The following is a 21066-nucleotide window of genomic DNA, read 5'->3' as shown; positions in this document are numbered from 1 at the left end:
GGTCTCACTGCTCAATTCTCAAGTTCATTTATTTTATTATCTTCATAAGCCTCCTAGGGTGGACTTGACGATGGGCCGTACACTCATTGTAAACATAAATTAAGAAGCAGTTCAGAGTCTCAAGCTCACCTGGGCCAGGGGTGGTAGCTGGCGGTGCTGTTGCCTTGGGGATCCTGGCTGCGTGTGCAGAGGTGGTTCTTGGCCTGAGAGAGGTGGCTGCTGGAGGAGTGGATTGTCTTGAACTCAATGACAGGAATCTAGTTGTAATAGGTTTTGCAGATGGAACCACTGGAAGGGGAACAGAGAGGTTCCCATGAGATCCTGCTGCAGACAAACAATGCGAAAAGGAAATGTAAGCAGTAGCACTCTGGAATGAACCACTTCTAGGCGCAAGGAAGGAATCATATTTTGGAATGCTCTACTGGGTGGGTTAAACCACAGAGCCTAGGACTTGCCGATCAGAAGGTCAGCAGTTTGAATCCCCGTGACGGGGTGAGCTCCCATTGCTCGGTCCCTGCTCCTGCCAACCTAGCAGTTCGAAAGCACGTCAAAGTGCAAGTAGATAAATAGGTACTGCTCTGGCGGGAAGGTAAATGGCATTTCCGTGCACTGCTCTGGTTCGCCAGAAGTGGCTTAGTCATGCTGGCCACATGACCCGGAAGCTGTACGCTGGCTCCCTTGGCCAATAAAGCGAGATGAGAGCCGCAACCCCAGAGTCGGCCATGACTGGACCTAAAATTTTTACTGAGTAAAAAGTGAGAGGGGGCTCTTTCCGCTTGCTTTCTCCTCTGGTCCTGATCCCATGAAGAGGAACTGAAACTCCACAAGTCCCAGAGAGATTGATGTTCATGTTAGAATCCCTGCTCTGTGATTGCAGTCATGGGATTGTTGTCTTTCACATGACAGTATGTGTTTTGACTCCACAGAGTGGGAAGTGACGGAGACAGGATGTTTGTGTTTCTGTGAAGTGGGACTATTGTCCTTTGTTCTTTCTCTCTTTGCTGTCTGATGCTAGAGAGAGAGGGAGCCATGTTGCAGTGCTCCGTGTGTGTTTATATGTAAATAAAGTAGATTAGCCAAAATGCTGAGTTGCTGAGGTGTGTTATGCAAGTTGCGCAAACTCTGTGGACCCCTAAGTGTGCTGGTGTCAGTTGGCACCGGTCGTTGTGATGTTCAGGCTGAAGAAAGTTTTTGAAGCTCCCGAACGATTGACCAGGAGGGAGAGAACATGCCAGTCGGGCATGTGTCTCTACCAGAGTCCTACTCGAGTGTAGGCTGAACTCCTGACAGTTCACCGCCTTGAGGTTCAGAGAACGATGTCCTTGAAAAGAAACTGTCAAACACACAAACGAGCCTACTTCATGCCATCTTCAAATATCTCAAGGAAGAAGCTTGTTAATAAAGTTGTAGACAAGGTGCTGGCGTTTTGTACCTTTTTCGCCCTGGCAGTTCAAGTAATCAAGAGGCCCCTGTTCGCCCCCGATGGGGTCCTTTAACTGGGGCTTGCAGATAGCACACTCCCAAGGTAGTTTTCTGGGCTTCTTCAGTGGTCTAATCTCAAAGCCTTGATATGTATATTGATATTCAATTTTATAGAGAATACTATTTCTTGGCTTAAGCTTAAGAGACTGATTTGCAGTCTACAACTTCATTAACATCCATCTACAACTTCACTAGCATCTCTCGGTATTGTGAGCAACACCGAACTTACCCTTTCTTGGTATCTTCATGAACTTACCTAAAAAGATAAAGAAAACAAAAGACGGAGTTAAGCATGTGAAAAATCCATTGAAACCAGACACTATAAGTTCATCTTAGATTGGGTAGTTCGCAAGTCTCTGTGGCTTTGCATAAGGTTTTGTATTTTTCTCAGAAGATTGATAAAGAATGCATAATCATCACCCCTAGCTAGGAGGACCAGTGGTCAGGGATGATGGGAATTGTAGTCCCAAAACAGCTAGAGACCCATGTTTAGGAAACCCTGCCATAGAGAGACACAAGGCGATTTGTAGTAAGCTCAGCTCTTGCACAATTTGCTGTGTGGCAGCTAGCCAAGAATGCAAGACTAGCCCATGACTTAATGTTTACTACCTTAGCCACGGCAAAATAATTCACTGCCCCAGCTCAGCAATGTTCCCTTGCGAACCCTGCAGTTACCGGTGCCTTGAGTAAGGGTCACGACTCTTCCATCGGAGGCTCCAAACACAGCACAAATCCCAATGGTGTACTGGGTATCAGGCAGCAAGTTTTCCAAACGGTAAGCAAGCACTCCGCTGTCTAGGAGATGGCTCTGAGCAGTGTCTTTCTCTGAAACAGAAATACCAATGGCCAAGTTTGCTTTCCTCCTTGCAAAACAGCCGGTTGCTGTTGTTATTATTCATCAGTATCCATGGCCCTTTCCCAGAGCTTACAATCTGAAGCTCAAACTACATGTGAGGCCCTACCTGCCTGCAGACTGTCTCGCCAGAGTGGTGCATGCTCTGGTTATCTCCCACTTGGACTACTGAAATGCGCTCTACGTGGAGCTACCTTTGAAGGTGACCCGGAAACTACAACTAATCCAGAATGCGGCAGCTAGACTGGTGTCTGGGAGCGGCTGCCAAGATCACATAACACCGGTCTTGAAAGACCTACATTGGCTCCCAGTATGTTTCCGAGCACAATTCAAAGTGTTGGTGCTGACCTTTAAAGCCCCAAATGGCCCCGGTCCTGTATACCTGAAGGAGCGTCTCCACCCCCATCGTTCTACCCGGACACTGAAGTCCAGCTCTGAGGGCCTTCTGACAGTTCCCTCACTGCGAGAAGCCAAGTTACAGGGAACCAGGCAGAGGGCCTTCTCGGTAGTGGTGCCTGCCCTGTGGAACGCCCTCCCACCAGATGTCAAAGAGAAAAACAACTACCAGACTTTTAGAAGACATCTGAAGGCAGCCCTGTTTAGGGAAGCTTTTAATGTTGGATGTATTACGTTATTTTGATATTTTGTTGGGAGCTGCCCAGAGTGGCTGGGGAAGCCCAGCCAGATGGGCAGGGTATAAATAATATATTATTATTATTATTATTATTATTATTATTATTATTAGGTTGTGGTGGGTTTTTAAATCCCTAAAAAACCCTGGCAAACTGTGAATCACAGTAGAGGAAGAGCATATGCGGGGATTTTCCTTAACCTTTCCCTCTCCAGCCTCTTCTCAGCTCAAAATCATCTTCCCTTAAGCTTGGCAGGTGAAAGATTCCACCATAAAACACGACAAACTTGGTTGATCAGGCCCGGCACATTTCTGATTAGCAGAAAAGAGGTGGGGTCCATTAAGCTTTTCCTGTGCGTCCCCCCATGGATGATAAAAGCAGACTGGGGAGGGCACATCTGAGCTGGAAAATGACATAACAAATTATTTCGCTCAGGATGTGGCCTGCTTAGGGATGCATGGGGTTTTGGAAACAAGCAAGCATGTAGTTTGGGCTTCAGATTGCGTGGAATGCGTGCTTTTATTATTATTAAAATAATTTCAGTAGTAGAAAATAAAGTGAGGAAGGGAGAAGAAAAGTGCAACAAATAAAATAAGAAAGATAGAATATGATATAGTTACTAGTATCTGTTGCATTTCCATACATAGGAATAATAATATTGTCCTAATACATATATGGGACGCGGGTGGCGCTGTGGGTTAAACCACAGAGCCTAGGACTTGCCGATCAGAAGGTCGGCAGTTCGAATCCCCACGACGGGGTGAGCTCCCGTTGCTCGGTCCCTGCTCCTGCCAACCTAGCAGTTCGAAAGCACGTCAAAGTGCAAGTAGATAAATAGGTACCACTCTGGCGGGAAGGCAAACGACATTTCTGTGCACTGCTCTGGTTTGCCAGAAGCAGCTTAGTCATGCTGGCCACTTGACCCGGAAGCTGTACGCCGGCTCCCTCGGCCTTTAAAGCGAGATGAGCGCCACAACCCCAGAGTTGGCCACAACTGGACCTAATGGTCAGGGGTCCCTTTACCTTTAATACATATATGATTATTAATAACAACATATCTTCTGTAGAAACTAATTCCAAATGTCAGTATATTTATCCAAACAAAGCCTATGTCTATAAGTTCATATGTTGTGAGTGTTAACATGTCATCAATCAATTGATTAAAGGGGATTGTATATTTCTACTACCAATTCATCAATACAGTTGTACATCAGAAGTCGAATGGAATCCGTTCCGGAAGTCTATTCGACTTCCAAAACATTTGGTAACCAAGGCACAGCTTCTGATTGGCTGCAGGAAGCTCCTGCAGCCAATCGGAAGCTGCGTTGGACATTCAGGTTCCAATGAATGTTCGCAAACCGGAACACTCACTTCCAGGTTTGTGGCATTTGGGAGCCAAAACGTTCGACTTGCAAGGCATTTGGGATCCCAGGTACAACTGTACCAGTCTTTCAGAATGTGTGCTTAAACTCTGATAACGTCTCTTGCTTGTCTGCATGGAGGACCTAGAGGGGTGGGTGTGTCGGAACTTGCGTTCGACCGACCTACTCCTCCGGTCGAGTCCTCTGACGGTGATTAACAACCTGAACCTTTGATGAGGCTCCAGGCATGTTCCCTAATTACGCAGAGTATACAAGCAGCAGCGAAGGTCGAGAAATATTAGCTACATTGCTAAGAGTTTTATTTCTAACTACGCAGACAGGAAAGAAATATACATCCTCTCTCTGTGAAAGCAGAGAGGCAACTGGTACAAAGAAACAGGAAACCAATAATAGCAACATCCGTCTCCCGTCTCCCGTGAAACTTCCAACAATCTGGAATCTCTGGAATGTAAACAGAGTCTTGTGACTCCAAGCACTGCCCAGTGGCACAAACAGAAACCTAACAGGGTGGGGGTGCAGAAAGTAGCCTACTGAACAAAGATAAATTTTACATTTGTTGCCCTGCCCACTTCAGCCTTTGGCCCCACCCCCTGCTGTCATGTGGCCCCTGGAAGGTCACCCAGAAAGGAAAGTGGCCCTCAGACTGAAAAAGGTTTCCCACCCCTGAACTAAGTTATCTCATATGGTCACACTTTGCACACAACACCCTTAGGTTTTTGTTACAGAGGGTGTAGCCTTATTGGAGTTCACTGATTGGGTCTGCGTTGCTCCGGGACAGGAGGAAGGAAGTCAAATGACGCCGAGGTTGATTCCAAGAAAGAGTTTATTCTGCTCTCCGGACAGCAGAAGGCACTTGCGTGATCAAGTCCACAGCAAGTCCAAAGAAATGAGAAGTTTCATGCAGTATATATATCCTCCAGGCACCCTCTCCCTCCTCCCCTAGGAACCCAACCACGTCAGCCTATGTACGCAGGTTGACATCACATATGTTCCTGCTCTGGTATTCTCAACCATAAAAGGATCTTCCTCTTCCTCCTCTTATCTGGGAGGAAGAGGTCATCATCTCGGGGAACACGCTTCTGGCGTTGTTCCCAGATTGGGTCTGTGCATCTTTTGTGGTCAGCACATGAGATAAGGAACAGACGCATCATCCCTGCTCTACTGGAACTTGGCAAGGTCACTCATTGCCGCCACGGACTGATAAGGGAGAGAGCTTCGAGCACAGCCGGGTTTTTGTTTATACATTGACTCAGAGCTCAAGTTAATGGATTTTAGCTAAGGAAAAATAGGGATTTTGGTGCAGTTTAAAACTGCCTGCACAGTCAGTTTTGGGTTTTGGGAAACCCATTCCTTCAAGGGTATTTTACGTGGACAAATGCCAGGGACAGACCTCAACATACCTAGCTCAGTTCCAGATGGTTTCCAGACAATCTTATATTTGTTGGCTGCAGGGACATCGCTCCAGGACAGAGAGATGGAGGAGCTCGTGGAAGAGGTTGCCTTGAAATGAGTCACGTAACCCAGAGGAGCTGCCAAGAAAAGGGGTATGTTAATAAGGTCCAGTGCTGGATTTACATATTAGCTAAACAAGCTACAGCTTAGGGCCCCAATCTCTTGGGGGCCCCCAAAAAATATAAAGGGGGAAAAACCTGGATGTACATTTCCAAAATATAAGATAAAAAACAAATAAAATAAAACCTACACACAGCGACAGTGTTTTGTGTTGTGTAGGTTCCAATGATATACTATATTTTTTGCTCTATAAGATTCACTTTTTCCCTCCTAAAAAGTAAGGGGGAATGTGTGTGCGTCTTATGGTGCGAATGCAGGCTGCGCAGCTATCCCAGAAGCCAGAACAGCAAGAGGGATTGCTGGTTTCACTGCGCAGCGATCCCTCTTGCTGTTCTGGCTTCTGAGATTCAGAATATTTTTTTTCTTGTTTTCCTCCTCCAAAAACTAGGTGCGTCTTGTGGTCTGGTGCGTCTTATAGAGCGAAAAATACGGTAAGTGGCACTGTGGGTTAAACCACAGAGCCTAGGGCTTGCTGATCAGAAGGTCGACGGTTCAAATCCCCGCGATGGGGTGAGCTCCCGTTGCCCCGTCCCTGCTCCTGCCCACCTAGCAGTTTGAAAGCATGTCAAAGTGCAAGTAGATAAATAGGTACCACTCTGGCGAGAAGGTAAATGGCATTTCCGTGCGCTGCTCTGGTTCGCCAGAAGCGGCTTAGCCATGCTGGCCACATGACCCAGAAGTTGTACGCTGGCTCCCTCGGCCAGTAAAGCGAGATGAGCGCCGCAACCCCAGAGTCATCTGCGACTGGACCTAATGGTCAGGGGTCCCTTTACCTTTAGGCTCCTATGATATAAGTAATGGCCCCCGCCTGCTAGCCTAATCCCTAAAATATCACTGGTTTGCTCATTTCTATATATAGGGTGCCTATATTCTGCATGGACTGATTGCATGGCAACATGTGCAAATGGCTTTAGATAGCTGTTAGGTCCATAAGTTACCATATAGCATATATGCAACACAAAAAACAGTGACCATTTGTTGTTGACAAAGGACAGCTGAATATATCAAGGGCCTCGTTACCTTCAGTAGCTTAATAGGGTCTTAATAGGGTCATTTGGAATTTGGAAGATGCAAAATGCAACACTCCCTTGTGTATTAAACATTGGTTTCTTTAGAGGAACTCACAACCTGAAGGAGCGGCATGGGCAGCAAAATCTCAAGCTCTCAAGAAGTCAGTTTGGAATGATATTGTATGCAGAAGTACTGTTTTGGGGGAACAGGAGGAAGGCGAGTGTGGAGGACTCCCTGGTCCTGAATGGGGTAACTGTGTCCCTGAAGGACCAGGTGTGCAGCCTGGGAGTCATTTTGGACTCACAGCTGTCCATGGTGGCGCAGGTCAATTCTGTGTCCAGGGCAGCTGTCTGCCAGCTCCATCTGGTACGCAGGATGAGACCCCACCTGCCTGCGGACTGCCTCACCAGAGTGGTGCATGCTCTGGTTATCTCCCGCTTGGACTACTGCAATGTGCTCTACATGGGGCTACCTTTGAAGGTGACCTGGAAACTACAACTAAGCCAGAATGCAACAGCTAGACTGGTGACTGGGAGTGGCCGCTGAGACCAATAACACCAGTCTTGAAAGACCTACACTGGCTCCCAGTACGTTTCCGAGCTCAATTCAAAGTGTTGGTGCTGACCTTTAAAGCCCTAAACGGCCTCAGCCCAGTATACCTGAAGGAGCATCTCCACCCCCGTCATTCTATCCGGACACTGAGGTTCAGCGCCGAAGTCCTACTGGCGGTTCGCTCCCTGCAAGAAGCGAAGTTACAGGGAACCAGGCAGAGGGCCTTCTCAGTAGTGGCCCCCGCCCTGTGGAACACCCTCCCACCAGATGTCAAAGAGAAAAACAACTACCAGACTTTTAGAAGACATCTGAAGGCAGGCCTGTTTAGGAAAGCTTTTAATGTTTGACGGACTATTGTATTTTAATATTATGTTAGAAGCCGCCAGAGTGGCTGGGGAAGCTCAGCCAGATGGGCGGGGTATAAATATTATTATTATTATTATGCATGGTGGAGGGGAGGGTCCAGTCCTTTTTTTGGCTGTGATGCAAATGTACTCACAGGTCCTCGCAGTAATGGTGATCCCCGGACCCTCTACCGAACCAAAAAGGACATACAGCGAAATCACATATTCCGTGTTATCAGCCAAATTTTGCAGGCGGTAAGCCGTATTGGAACTGTTCAGAGCAAGCTGCCGGGGTCGGTCTCTTCCGAAGAACTCTTGGAATGCACAGAAACAGGTAAAAGACAGAATCCTCAGTGTGTGTGTTTTACGTAGTTTTCATTTATTTCTAAAAGTTATTTCCATGCCACCAGCCCTCAGGGCAATGTGCAGTGTTGAAACGTAAAACACAATTAAAAAAAATTAAAAATACAGATAATCATGTAGGTGGCTGACTAATAAAAATAAAGGAAATTAAAACAGCTCCGTAAGACCTGTCAGCATTTTAAAAAGTCGTCATAAGATGCCTGCCAGTCAAAAGTGAGGGTGCCACAGCGTGGGAAGGATTAAAAGAAATTATTTTAGTTCAGGCCACCCGGAATAGCTGAATAGCTCAGCCGGTACAGCTTGAAACTCTTAATCTCACGGCTGTGGTTTGAGCTCCACGTTGGGTAAAAGATTCCTTCATTTCAGGGGATTGGACTAGATGACCCTCGGTGTCCCCTCCAATTCTACAATTCTATCATTCTACGAAATAGCAGTCCTCTTCCAGATCATATCAGTGATCAGGCTGGGATATAATGGCTCAAGAGATCCTTTAAGCTATCCTGGACCCAAGTTGTGCAGGGGTTCGTATGTCAAAACAAGAGCCTTCAGCCTGTGCCCTGCCAATGTTTTAGCAGAGGTTCCACATGCTGTTGTGGGACGTGGGTGGCGCTGTGGGTTAAACCACAGAGCCTAGGACTTGCCGATCAGAAGGTCGGCGGTTCGAATCCCCGCGACGGGGTGAGCTCCCGTTGCTCGGTCCCTGCTCCTGCCAACCTAGCAGTTCGAAAGCACGTCAAAGTGCAAGTAGATAAATAGGTACCGCTCCGGCGGGAAGGTAAACGGCGTTTCCGAGCGCTGCTCTGGTTCGCCAGAAGCGGCTTAGTCATGCTGGCCACATGACCTGGAAGCTGTATGCCGGCTCCCTCGGCCAATAAAGTGAGATGAGCGCTGCAACCCCAGAATCGGCCACGACTGGACCTAATGGTCAGGGGTCCCTTTACCTTTACCACACGCTGTCAGCCACCAGCCCCTATCAGCAGCCTAACAAGTGCCAGATTTATGTATAAGCTAAACAAGCTATAGCTTAGGGCCCCACTCTCTTAGGGCCCCCCAAAAATATAAAGGGGAAAAAACAGGATGTACATTTCCAAAATATAAGATAAAAAACAAATACAATAAAACCTACATACAGCAACAGTGTTTTGTGTTGTGTTGGCTCCTATGATGTAAGTCATGGGCCCCGCCTGCTCGCCTGCTCCCTAAAATATCACTGGTTTGCTCCTTTCTATATATAGGGTGCCTATATTCTGTTGTTTATAATTATTAGTAGTTTGCATCATATATTTACACCTATTATTATTTCATGTTATAGCAAGTTTCTAGAGACTAGATTATCTTTGTTAATTGTGTTTCTGAAGAAACTGTTGTTATTGCCAAATGTCAATGTGTTTGCATTATTAAGTTCATTATGAATAAAAAAATATTTTAAGTTAGAGCTTAGTAATTATTTCACTACTAATATACTTCTTCTTAATTGTATTTCACTATTAATATACATCTTAATTGTACAGTGGACACTCGAGTTGTGAACATGATCCATGCGGGATGCATGTTCACAACCCGCAGTGTTCACAACCCACAGCGGCACGTCTGAGCACGTGCGGGTTGCGATTCAGCGCTTCTGCGCATGTGCAACCCCCAAAACCCAGAAGTAACCCGTTCTGGTACTTCCAGGTTTCGGCGGGTCCGTAACCCGAAAAAACGCAACCTGAAACATCTGTAACCCGAGGTATGGCTGTATTTCAGTTCAACAATTACTTTGATAAAATACATATTTTGTTATGTGCAAATGGCTTTAGAGACCTAGTAGGTCCATAAATTACCAGACAGCATACAGTGGTACCTCAGGTTACAAATGCTTCAGGTTACAGGCTCCGCTAACCCAGAAATTTTACCTCGGGTTAAGAACTTTGCTTCAGGATGAGAACAGAAATCATGTAGCGGTGGCGCAACAGCAGCAGGAGGCCCCATTAGCTAAAGTGGTGCTTCAGGTTAAGAACAGTTTCAGGTTAAGAACAGACCTCCAGTACGAATTAAGTTCTTAACCCGAGGTACCACTGTATATTCCACACAAAAAACGGCGGCAATTTGTTGTTGACAAAGGACAGCTGGACATATCAAGGGCCCCATTACCTTCAGCAGCTTAGGGCCTCATCAAACCTAAATCCGGCCCCGAGTCTTACCACTGAGTCTAATATTCTTCACCAGCCGTACCCTCCAGACCAGCGCCAAGAGCAGCCCCACGTACAGTGACCCACAGATCAGAACGCTTTGCTGTGACGGTTCTCTTACCTGGCGTTGGGCCCCACGTCACCCGGTACCCAGTCGCCCCGGGCACCGCGTTCCAGGAAACCAGCACAGAACTGATGGTGACCTCGGTTGCTTTCAAAATCTGCACGGCGCTGGACGACACTGCGATGAACATTGAACAGGCAAGAGAAAGTGGAAAGGTCAGGATGCAGTTCCAACATGTTGGGTCGAGGAGATGCTCATTCTGGGGGGAGGGATGCAGGAACATCCCGCTGCTTTCCCCAAACTGGGTCTATTATTTTGCAAATGAATGCTCACAAAGGAATGTGGGCACTAGGAAAACACCCAGCTGGGCCGCCACCTCCTCCTCTCGCCTGCTAACAGGCCTGAACAGCCAAAGCAACCAGCCTCATTTTTTTCTTGCAGGCATTGCTTGCAAGAGAGGCTTATCCATAGCTGTCAACCATCCCTTATTTGGTGGGAAAGTCCCTTATCCCAGCGCTGTGTCCCGCTGCTGTCCCTTATTGATGATGTCCCTTAAATTTCCCGGGTTTCAAAGGAAGCAGCTCCTCTCCCTCCCTCCCTGCCGGCCAGGGAGGAGGGAGGCTCCAACTGTGTTGCTTGGCTGCGTTGCTCACCCAATAAGGAGTCTAAGAACAACTGGGGGGTGGAGCTTGCATGCCTTGTGCCGATGCAATCGGCTGAGTTGCCTGGGGACTCGCCTTTGCTCAGCGCTTCCCAGCAAAGAGGTGACGGTGGTTTTCCTTGCTGCATCCCCTTTGCCGGGTTGCTACGCTGTGGGAACCACCGCTTGAGGCTTCGTTTGGCTGCTGGTTGACTAAAATCCCTTATTTTGGCTGCTGATCCCTTATTTTCGAGGCGGCTGGTCCCTTATTTTCAAATCTGTAAGTTGACAGCTATGGGCTTATCCCTCATGCAGGCAATGCTTGCATAATGCAGGCTTCTTCTTCCTCTCCCTATCGGTTGTTGGGGAGGAAGTGCCAAGCATAGGGCGCCAGTTGTTGGCAAGAGCCAAGCATAGGGCTGGCAGTGGCCCTTGAACTCTGGTTCCCAGGTGCCAAACAACCAGGCGGCTATCAGCCTGTAAATCGTATGCAAGGGATTCTTTCAGCTGGGCAGAACAAGCCACCTTTCACTCATGTGCTGTCAAAATGACGTCGTTTTGTCAGCGGGACGTTGCTGGAACAACTCTTGGGTTGGGACAACTGGCGGAAATCTTTTTAAATGTTTAAACAGTTCTAATTTGGGTTCCTCTGTTGTGCTTAGTTGGAGTTGGCAGGTATTTTAATTTGGGTATAACTGCAAACTGCTTATTATTGTTATTATTATTATTATTATTATTGGTTTCTGTTGATTTATTGGCTAGTTTGTTGCTCGTATAGGATATATATATATATATATATATATATATATATATATATATATATATATATATGCTTTGTTGTGTGTTTATGTATGTTATAAGCCACCCAGTGGGACGCAGGTGGCGCTCCGCTGTGGGTTAAACCACAGAGCCTAGGGCTTGCCAATCAGAAGGTTGGTGGTTCGAATCCCCGCGACGGGGTGAGCTCCCGTTGCTCGGTCCCTGCTCCTGCCAACCTAGCAGTTCGAAAGCACATCAAAGTGCAAGTAGATAAATAGGTACCGCTCTGGCGGGAAGGTAAACGGCGTTTCTGTGCACTGCTCTGGTTCGCCAGAAGCGGCTTAGTCATGCTGGCCACATGACCCGGAAGCTGTACGCCGGCTCCCTTGGTCAGTAAAGCGAGATGAGCGCCGCAACCCCAGAGTCGGCCACGACTAGACCAAATGGTCAGGGGTCCCTTTACCTTTACCTTTAAGCCACCCAGAGTGGCTGGGGAAACACGGCAAGATGGGAGGGATATAAATTAAATTATTATTATTATTATTAGTGAGTTGTCCCACCCACCCATCAAAGTTGGCATGCGAGGTGGGACCCAGAGTCAAAGGAGTTCCTGGCTGCTCCCATCAGCAATTATGCTGCAGCATTCTGTACTAAGTGCATCTCAAGGGAAGCCCCACACTGAGTGCATTGCAGTAATCTGATCTCGAAGTTGCTAGTGCCATCGCTATGGGGGCCAACATTTCTTGCAGGATTACATGAATTCTCCTCCACAGTGGTGAGACTTACAGGTTGTTGCCTTCGCAGTGACTATCGGTCCCTCAATGGCGCCAAAGACCGGATTCACTGTGACGACGTATTCATTGCCTGGTTGCAGACCTTGGATCCTGTAGTAGCTGTAAGTGTCACCCAAGTTCACGTTCTGGACGCTGCCTTCTGCAAACATGTGAGAGATTGCATTGTGGGGTGGGTGGGTGGGGAATAAAGATTCAGTGTTTCTCTTTGCAAGGCACCAGAGAGATTGGGCTGTGCAACTTTGTGGGATGAATTCCACTGGGAGCAGTCAAATACAACATTCCTTGCTTTCCTAGAGTGGACATGCAAGGGGATGTTGGTCCAGCCAGTCGAAACTTCCTGTTCCTCCTGGGCTGGAGCATCCTTCCTTGCATGTGACTAGAGGTGGGCGTGACCTTACCTGTCCAGGTAACAAAAGGACGAGTCACACAGCACTCTCTCTCTCTTTTTTACTTCGTTCTTCGTTTGACCAGCTTTTAGCTAGGGCTGCTCTGCTAGCCCTCAGCTAGCAGTAGCAATGGGGTTATTCCCCCATATGGGGTAGATCCACATGTACATATTTGTAACTTAGTCTGCCTTCAGGAGCCCAACTGTGAACTGATGTGAGTAAACTTCTTTTATTGCTTTAAATAAGATTGTCATGTCTTTATTCTTCTAGGAGGGATTCAAGGGAACTTACCAGGAACGTACAATTCACTCTGAGAGAGACTGAATTGTATAATAGTGAGAGGCTCACATGAGCCCGCAACCAGCTATCTGCTGTGCATGTAAAAGGGGAATGTAAACTCTGCTAAGTAAAGAAACTTGCTAGCGCAAGTTAGGAAGAATATTAACAAACAATATATCCCATCCTGCCACCTGAACATACCTACAAACCTTTTGCCAACCTTGAGAAAAGAAAAGGATCATTGTCTGTAGGACTATAAATTGTATCAGGAGGTTTTTAATGTTTGTTGCAGAGCTTCCCAAACTTTTTCATGTTGGTGACACACTTTTTAGGCATGCATCATTTCGCGACACAGTCATTCAGTTTTACTTAATTGTTACAAACCACATAAAATAAAACATACAAGAGGACTATAATCATTCAAAATATGGCAAAAGGTTAAGAAATGGGTCCTAGATTGCGTGTTTTGTTAGAAGTGGGTCTTGAGTTTGAAAAGGTTGAAAATTACTGATATAAAATAAATAAAATAACACAAGGCCATCCCTGTGGCTTCTAATTAATTTCTTTTAAAGTATAAGTGCATGAGTGGTGCATGCTCTAGTTATCTCTCACTTGGACTACTGCAATGGGCTCTACATGGGGCTACCTTTGAAGGTGACCCAGAAACTACAATTAATCCAGAATGCGGCAGCTGGAATGGTGACTGGGAGCGGCCGCCGAGTCCTGAAAGACCTACACTGGTTCCCAGTACGTTGGTGCTGACCTTGAAAGCCCTAAACGGCCTTGGTCCAGTATCCCTGAAGGAGCGTCTCCACTCCCATCGTCCAGCCCAGACACTGAGGTCCAGCTCCGAGGGCCTTCTGGAGCTTCTCTCACTGCGAGAAGTAAGGTTACAGCGAACCAGGCAGAGGGCCTTCTCGGTAGTGGCGCCTGCCCTGTGGAATGCCCTCCCAGGAGATGTCAAGGAAATAAACAACTATTTTACTTTTAAAAGACAACTAAAGGCGTCCCTGTTTAGGGAAGTTTTTAATGTCTGATGCTGTATTGTTTTTAATATTCGGTTGGAAGCCGCCCAGAGTGGCTGGGGAGGCCCAGCCAGATGGGCGGGGTATAAATAATAAATTATGTTGTTATTGTTGTTGTTGTTGTTGTCTGCTAATATACAGTACATCCCTCTCTGTATATTATTTTCCGCCATGAAATTACAAAGTTGGCTGCATTTTGTTCCAGCACTAGGTGGCAACATTTACTCATTTTACAGATCCGAGCAAATGAGCTGTTTCGCTTTTCCTTCCTGTTCAAAGAGCTTCCTTTATTTCTTTTCCTTTTCAATCCTCACCTCCTAGCCTGTTTTTCCCCTTTAATTTAAAAAAACTCTTTTCCACTGAGAAACCTCTTCTTCGAACCAGAATACACCTGGCGTCTCTGGGGGCGCGGAGGTTAAACAAATCGCGCGCATGAATTGGAAGATAGCTGCCTTGTTGCTCCAATTGACAATGACCTAAGCTTGCTCATTCGTAGGTTTCCGAATCTCCATAGTAACAAGCCTAGTTGAGAGCTATCTGTGCATTCAGAGAAAAAAGGGGAGAAAGCAGTTTTATGTGGCTCTCCAGAGGCCGCGCCACTTGAGACTCCAGGTGCTCTTACACATAACAAACTCGGCGCCTCCGGAAAACAAATTTATTATGGTCTCGGGCTTTCACAGGCTACAGTCTGCTGCATCAGATGCACCGAGTGTTAGATTCTGAGTTTCAGGTGTTTCATACACAATGCTTTGGGGCATGCACGCGTCGAATTGTAAACAGGGGGATCAGGCGGAAACGAAATGCAGAAAATTGCAGACAGTGATACATCACTACTGGGAAAACCATAGCTTTAACTAAGGTCCGTATAGTTCAAGCTATGGTTTTCCCAGTAGTGATGTATGGAAGTGAGAGCTGGACCATAAAGAAGGCTGATCGCCGAAGAATGGATGCTTTTGAATTATGGTGCTGGAGGAGACTCTTGAGAGTCCCATGGACTGCAAGAAGATCAAACCTCTCCATTCTGAAGGAAATCAGCCCTGAGTGCTCACTGGAAGGACAGATCCTGAAGCTGAGGCTCCAAGACTTTGGTCACCTCATGAGAAGAGAAGACTCCCTGGAAAAGACCCTGATGTTGGGAAAGATGGAGTATACAAGGAGAAGGCGACAGAGGACGAGATGGTTGGGCAGTGTTCTCGAAGCTACCAGCATGAGTTTGACCAAACTGCGAGAGGCAGTGGAAGACAGAAGTGCCTGGCGTGCTCTGGTCCAGGGGGTCACGAAGAGTTGGACACGACTCATCGACTAAACAACAACAACAACAAACTAACCCTGGTGATTCACAAAACAGTTCTCGAGGACACAAGACCTGCTGGTATCGGTTAACCAGTTAACACACATAAAGCGCACATACTTTCTAGGCTTGGGAAATGTGAGAACAGAAGTCAGTCTTATCTCTCTTCCGCTGTACTGTATTTTTGTACTTTTCTTTACTCTCTCTCTAGAAGGAGAAGTGAGAGGACACCATGGTTGCTCTGTCCTGTATATATTGCTTAATAAATCACTTAGAAGGCTACACTCACACTCCACGATCGTTTCTGCTATACTCTGCTGAGTGAGCGTGCACATGTCTTTTGATATGTGTCACAAGTGCATGCCGGGACTGATTTGAGAACATTCCAGGCTGTGCTTCATCAGGAAGACACCCAGAGAGGTCTGTGTCATTCCAGGGGCTGCGTGTGCCCCCCAGGCGTGTTCTGACAAATGCTGCCTCACTTCGATCCACACTGAACCTCAGATGTTCTGCGGTTTCATCCTGCACACTGTTTCTTCAGTGCTATTGCTCCAGAATGGCCACTCTAAGGTCACTTGCAGAGCGCTTTGGGAGTCTAAAATGCACCTCCTCCTAGCTGTTGAATATTGCCGTTTCTGAATTCAGATCTGCATCACATTTTGGACTACATGCCGGGGTGGGCAGGGACAGAGGCAAAAGTGGGTGGAGCTACAATGTGCACAGTGTGTGTGTGTCTGATTTGGATCACGACCCAGGCATAGGCATATGAAGGATTTAGTCCTTTGCTGTCGCCGCCCAGCCGGCAGCCCTGATTGGCATCAGAGGGGCAGGCTTTGTAACTACAATTTTGTATAGGGCAGTGATGGCGAACTTTTTAGAGTTCCCAAACTGCAACCCAAAACCCAATTATTTATCGCAAAGTGCCAACATGGCAATTTAACATGCATATCTCATTTTTTCTGTGTGTTTCACATTTCGTCTTTATGACTGCTGTTATAATAAACAATCCTTCATAAAAGTTATCGCATTACATTCTTCATTAAATTATCTTTCCATTGATATATAATTTTATATATCAGTGCTTTTTAAAAAAAAATGTTTAGGGGTACTCTCATACTGACTCAAGAAAATCACCCCCCTTGGGGGGGAATAAATACTGTTCAAATTGGGAAAAATAAATACAGTGGTACCTCAGTTTTTGAACAGCTTAGTTCTCGAACAACTTGGAACCTGAACATTTCAAACCCAGAAAGGAGTCATTTCGAGAGGGGCTTGCCCTCCAGCCATGAGGTCCAAGGCATCTTTCCCAGCCAACCTTCCCAAGATGGATCCCACTCTCTCCTCTTCCTCCTTCTTCCCAGGTCCCCTTGCTCAAAAAAGCCTCTCTTTTCCTGTCACCTCTCACACACACACACACCGATCACCTTGGCAACATCTGTCTCCCCAGTCCAAAGGGTTCATCTCGGATGGCCCCATCAACCCCTTTTGTCATATTAACAGATTTGCTCTTCCAAAAGGCCAGCCAGCCAGGCTGGTTTGTGGAAGCCAGCCTAGGAATTCCTTGTCTGGCACAGCTCTGCAGCTTGTACTTTTGAAGACATCCCAATTAATCAAAATCCTACCATTCTAGGGACAGCGACTCTGAACCTGTGGGTCCTCAGATGTTATTGGACTACAACTCCCATCATCCCTGACCACTGGTCATACTGGCTAGGAATGATGGGAGTTGTAGTCCAACGACATTTGGGGACCCACAGGTTGAGAACCGCTGGTTTAAAAGGACTACCCCCCCCCAAAAAAAACCCCTCTATAACACCATAATCAATGTCACGGGTTTTCTGGCCCCCAGATTTGACTATTATTGAAAATCCACATTCTTCAGTGAGTGCTTGGTCGCTTTGCTGCAAAGAACCAAAGTAAGGATGCTCTCTACCTGAAGACTCCCACGTCAGCCTGTATCCTGAGGCACCTCTGACTTGCATCCATCTGGCCTGGATAGTATTGGTTGTTGCATTCTGGAGCACGAAGTTCCCCACGGGCACCAGCTTTACTGCAGGAGACAAACATTCACAGTACGTTTCTGAGCACAATTCAAAGTGTTGGTGCTGACCTTGAAAGCCCTAAACAGCCTCGGCCCAGTACACCGGAAGGAGCGTCTCCACCCCCATCGTTCTGCCTGGACACTGAGGTCCAGCTCCGACAGCCTTCTGGCGGTTCCCTCCCTGCAAGTAGTGAGGTTACAGGGAACCAGGCAGAGGGCCTTCTCGGTGGTGGCATCCGCCCTGTGGAACGCCCTCCCATCAGATGTCAAGGAAATAAACAGCTATCCGACTTTTAGAAGACATCTGAAAGCAGCCCTGTTTAGGGAAGTTTTTAATGTTTGATGTTTTATTGTGTTTTTAATATTTTGTTAGCTGCCCAGAGTGGCTGGAGAAACCCTACCAGATAAGCGGGGTATAAATTATTATTACTATTAGTATTAGTATTATTACTGGTTAAGAACTGGATGCCAAAACCTTAGTACACCATCCCCTAATGCAGCGGTTCTCACCCAGATGTTGTTGGACTACAACTCCCATCATCCCTGAGCTCTGGCCTTGCTAGCTAGGGGTGATGGGAGTTGTAGTCCAACAACATATGGGGACCCACAGGTTGAGAAAGGCTGCACTAATGTCATCTGTTGCAGAACAGATGTGGCAGGGCGGAGCCGTTATTTTAAATTTCCACAAAACCCTCAGCCTGGAAAGTTACGGGGAATATAAATGCCACGTAGCTCCCAGGGAGCCAGTGTGGTGTAGTGACCAGAGGGCCAGACTAGGGCCTGGGAGAGACCTGGGTTCAAATCCCCACTCGGCCATAAAGCTCACTGGGTGGCCTTGGAAAAATCTCAGCCTAACCTGCCTCACAGGGTTGTTGTGTCAATTAAAGGAGGAAGAGAGGAGAATCATGTACTCCACCTTGTGATCCTTGGAGGAAAAGTGGGATATACCGTATTTTTCGCTCTATAGGACACACCGGACCATAGGAAGGGGAGAACGGGGGGGGGGGAGATTCTCCCCCTCTCTGCTCAGTTCCCCTTCAGCGAAGCGGCAGGAGAACGGATTCCCTTCCATTTCTCCTCCTGGTTCACTGAAGGGGCGCTGCGCAAAGAGGGAAAACTGTGCAGCGCCTCTCCAGCGAAGCGAAGCCTAGAGAGCAAGAGGGATCGGTGTGCACAGACCCCTCTCGCTCTCCAGGCTTCATGCGGTTATCCGCACGCCTTCGGAGCGCAGCGGAAACTCCCGCTGGGCTCCGAAGACTTGCGGATAGCTGCCTGAAGCCCGGAGAGCGCAGCGGGAGTTCGCGCTGTGCTCCGGGGGCTTCAGGCGGCTATCCGCAAGCCTTTGGAGTGCAGCGAGAACTCCTGCTGCACTCTGAAAGGCTTGCGGATAGCTGCCTGAAGCCCCCAGAGCACAGACTTTGAAGCCTACACAGAGCAGTGGAGTCAAGGCACCCCCTGCCCTGCGGAGGCTTTGTGCAGCCATCCCCAAGCTAGAACAGGGGACAGCCTCTGAAGCCTCCGCAGGGCAGCGGGGGGCCTTCACCCCACTGCCCTGTGGAGGCTTTGCGCAGCTAACCCCAAGCTAGAACAGTGAGACAGATTGCTGCGCAGCGCTACGTCTCCCTGTTCTGGCTTTGGGCTTAGCCGCGCAGCCTGCATTCGCTCTATAGGACGCACACACATTTCCCCTTCATTTTTGGAGGGGGAAAAGTGTGTCCTATAGAGCGAAAAATACGGTACATGAAACATACTTATAAAATCCACCCTCTGCAAGAAGCTGCCTTATACCCAATCAGGGCCCCCCCCCAGTATGTCTGCACTGACTGACAGTAGCTAAACAGGATTTCAGGCAGGGGTTTCCTCTAGCTCCACCTGGAAATGCCAAGACTTCAACCTGGCACCTTCCGCATGCAAAACCGATGCTCTACCTGCTGAGCTAAGGATGCCAGGCCCCTGGCAAGTGCCTAAGGATGTTGCACAAGGATGCCAGTTCCGGGCAAATGGACCTAGAAATGGCTAGCCCCCTACATGGGGGTCCTGTTCCCGAAACGGATCTGAAAAACAACAAAGAAACATTTGGAAGGACTTACAAGTTCTGCCAGTCGTTGACGCCGCCTGACTCGGCCCTTCTGGGTAGACGGCATAAATGCTGACCGTATAGTTTGTGTCCTCCTGCAAGTTGTCAAGGACATGTGAGGAGACATCTCTGGCCAGAATCTTTTCCGAGGTCGACCCAGGCCTGTTTGCTGTGCAGGAGGTAGAAACAAAAGCAAATTGAGTCAAGCCCACTCAGGAGCTGGGACGAAATTTTGGGGGAGAAGGCAGCAGAAAGGAAAGGAATGGCTGCTTAATGTTTGGGAATCCAGAAGGAGCTAAGGGACCCAGGCATCTGAAAATCCAGGAAGCGGAGGCTTAAGGGAACGAGGTATCTTAAGGTTTAGTAAGGAAACAAAAGGGAAATGTGCCAAACTTCCCTCACTGGAGAGTTGCTTCAACTCCTTGATCATTTGGGGCGTCCTTTCCAGCTCAGCATCATCCTTCCTGTCGCAAATGTGTCCCAGGCAACTGCAACAGGTAAATCCTCTGTACATGCTCAGGGGCACTCTTTTTTTAAAACTTCCTGGTACTTCCATATGGAAGTGAGAGCTGGACCATAAAGAAGGCTGATAGCCGAAGAATGGATGCTTTTGAATTCTGGTGCTGGAGGAGACTCTTGAGAGTCCCATGGACTGCAAGAAGATCAAACCTATCCATTCTGAAGGAAATCAGCCCTGACTGCTCACTGGAAGGACAGATCCTGAAGCTGAGGCTCCAATACTTTGGCCACCTCATGAGAAGAGAAGACTCCTTGGAAAAGACCCTGATGTTGGGAAAGATGGAGGTCACAAGGAGAAGGGGACCACAGAGGACAAGATGGTTGGACAGTGTTCTCAAAGAGACCAATATGAGTTTGACCAAACTGCGGGAGGCAGTGGATGACAGAAGTGCCTGGCCTGCTCTGGTCCAGGGGGTCACGAAGAGTTGGACACGACTAAATGACTAAACAACAGACACAGAACAGGAAACAACACTTCACATGGGGAAAATTTAATATTATGAAATGGGAAATAACAGATTGAATTATAATTAAGAGTGTTATCCCACCTTTTATCTCACCGGTACCAGGCTGGAGGACAAAATACACATAGAAATATTTGTCTTCATTGCATGCTAGGGCTGGGGGAAAGGAAGCCAGCCAGAGCTGAGGGAAGGCTCTCAATGTCACTGGGGCCACTTGAGCCTCAGGTAACAGCAAAGGATCCAGAATGGACCCCAAGCTTTGTAATGTCTCCTTCAGAGGAGACAACCTCCCATCAATGCCCCACTTTGGTGAAGCTAAGCAGGATTAGGCTGGACTGGATGAATCCCAACCCGGAATTAAGATT

The 21066-nt window shown here is 47.5% G+C and overlaps 1 protein-coding gene across 1 annotated transcript in view; it reads right to left on the bottom strand.

The window, feature by feature from the left end:
- The window catches only part of LOC128422132 (collagen alpha-1(XIV) chain-like), a 71619-nt gene that overhangs the window by 12306 nt on the left and 38247 nt on the right, over positions 1-21066 (bottom strand). Inside the window, exons 10-17 of the mRNA XM_053405736.1 lie at positions 19732-19887; positions 17534-17650; positions 12612-12758; positions 10484-10603; positions 7984-8142; positions 5750-5878; positions 2158-2307; positions 130-324 (exon numbers count right to left, since the gene is read on the bottom strand). Of these exons, the coding sequence (XP_053261711.1) occupies positions 130-324; positions 2158-2307; positions 5750-5878; positions 7984-8142; positions 10484-10603; positions 12612-12758; positions 17534-17650; positions 19732-19887 (1173 nt within the window). The remainder of the gene's footprint in view (positions 1-129; positions 325-2157; positions 2308-5749; positions 5879-7983; positions 8143-10483; positions 10604-12611; positions 12759-17533; positions 17651-19731; positions 19888-21066) is intronic.

Source organism: Podarcis raffonei, chromosome 10, assembly GCF_027172205.1.
Source record: "Podarcis raffonei isolate rPodRaf1 chromosome 10, rPodRaf1.pri, whole genome shotgun sequence".
NCBI classification, from domain to species: domain Eukaryota; kingdom Metazoa; phylum Chordata; class Lepidosauria; order Squamata; family Lacertidae; genus Podarcis; species Podarcis raffonei.
This window is presented reverse-complemented; position numbering and strand designations above follow the sequence as displayed.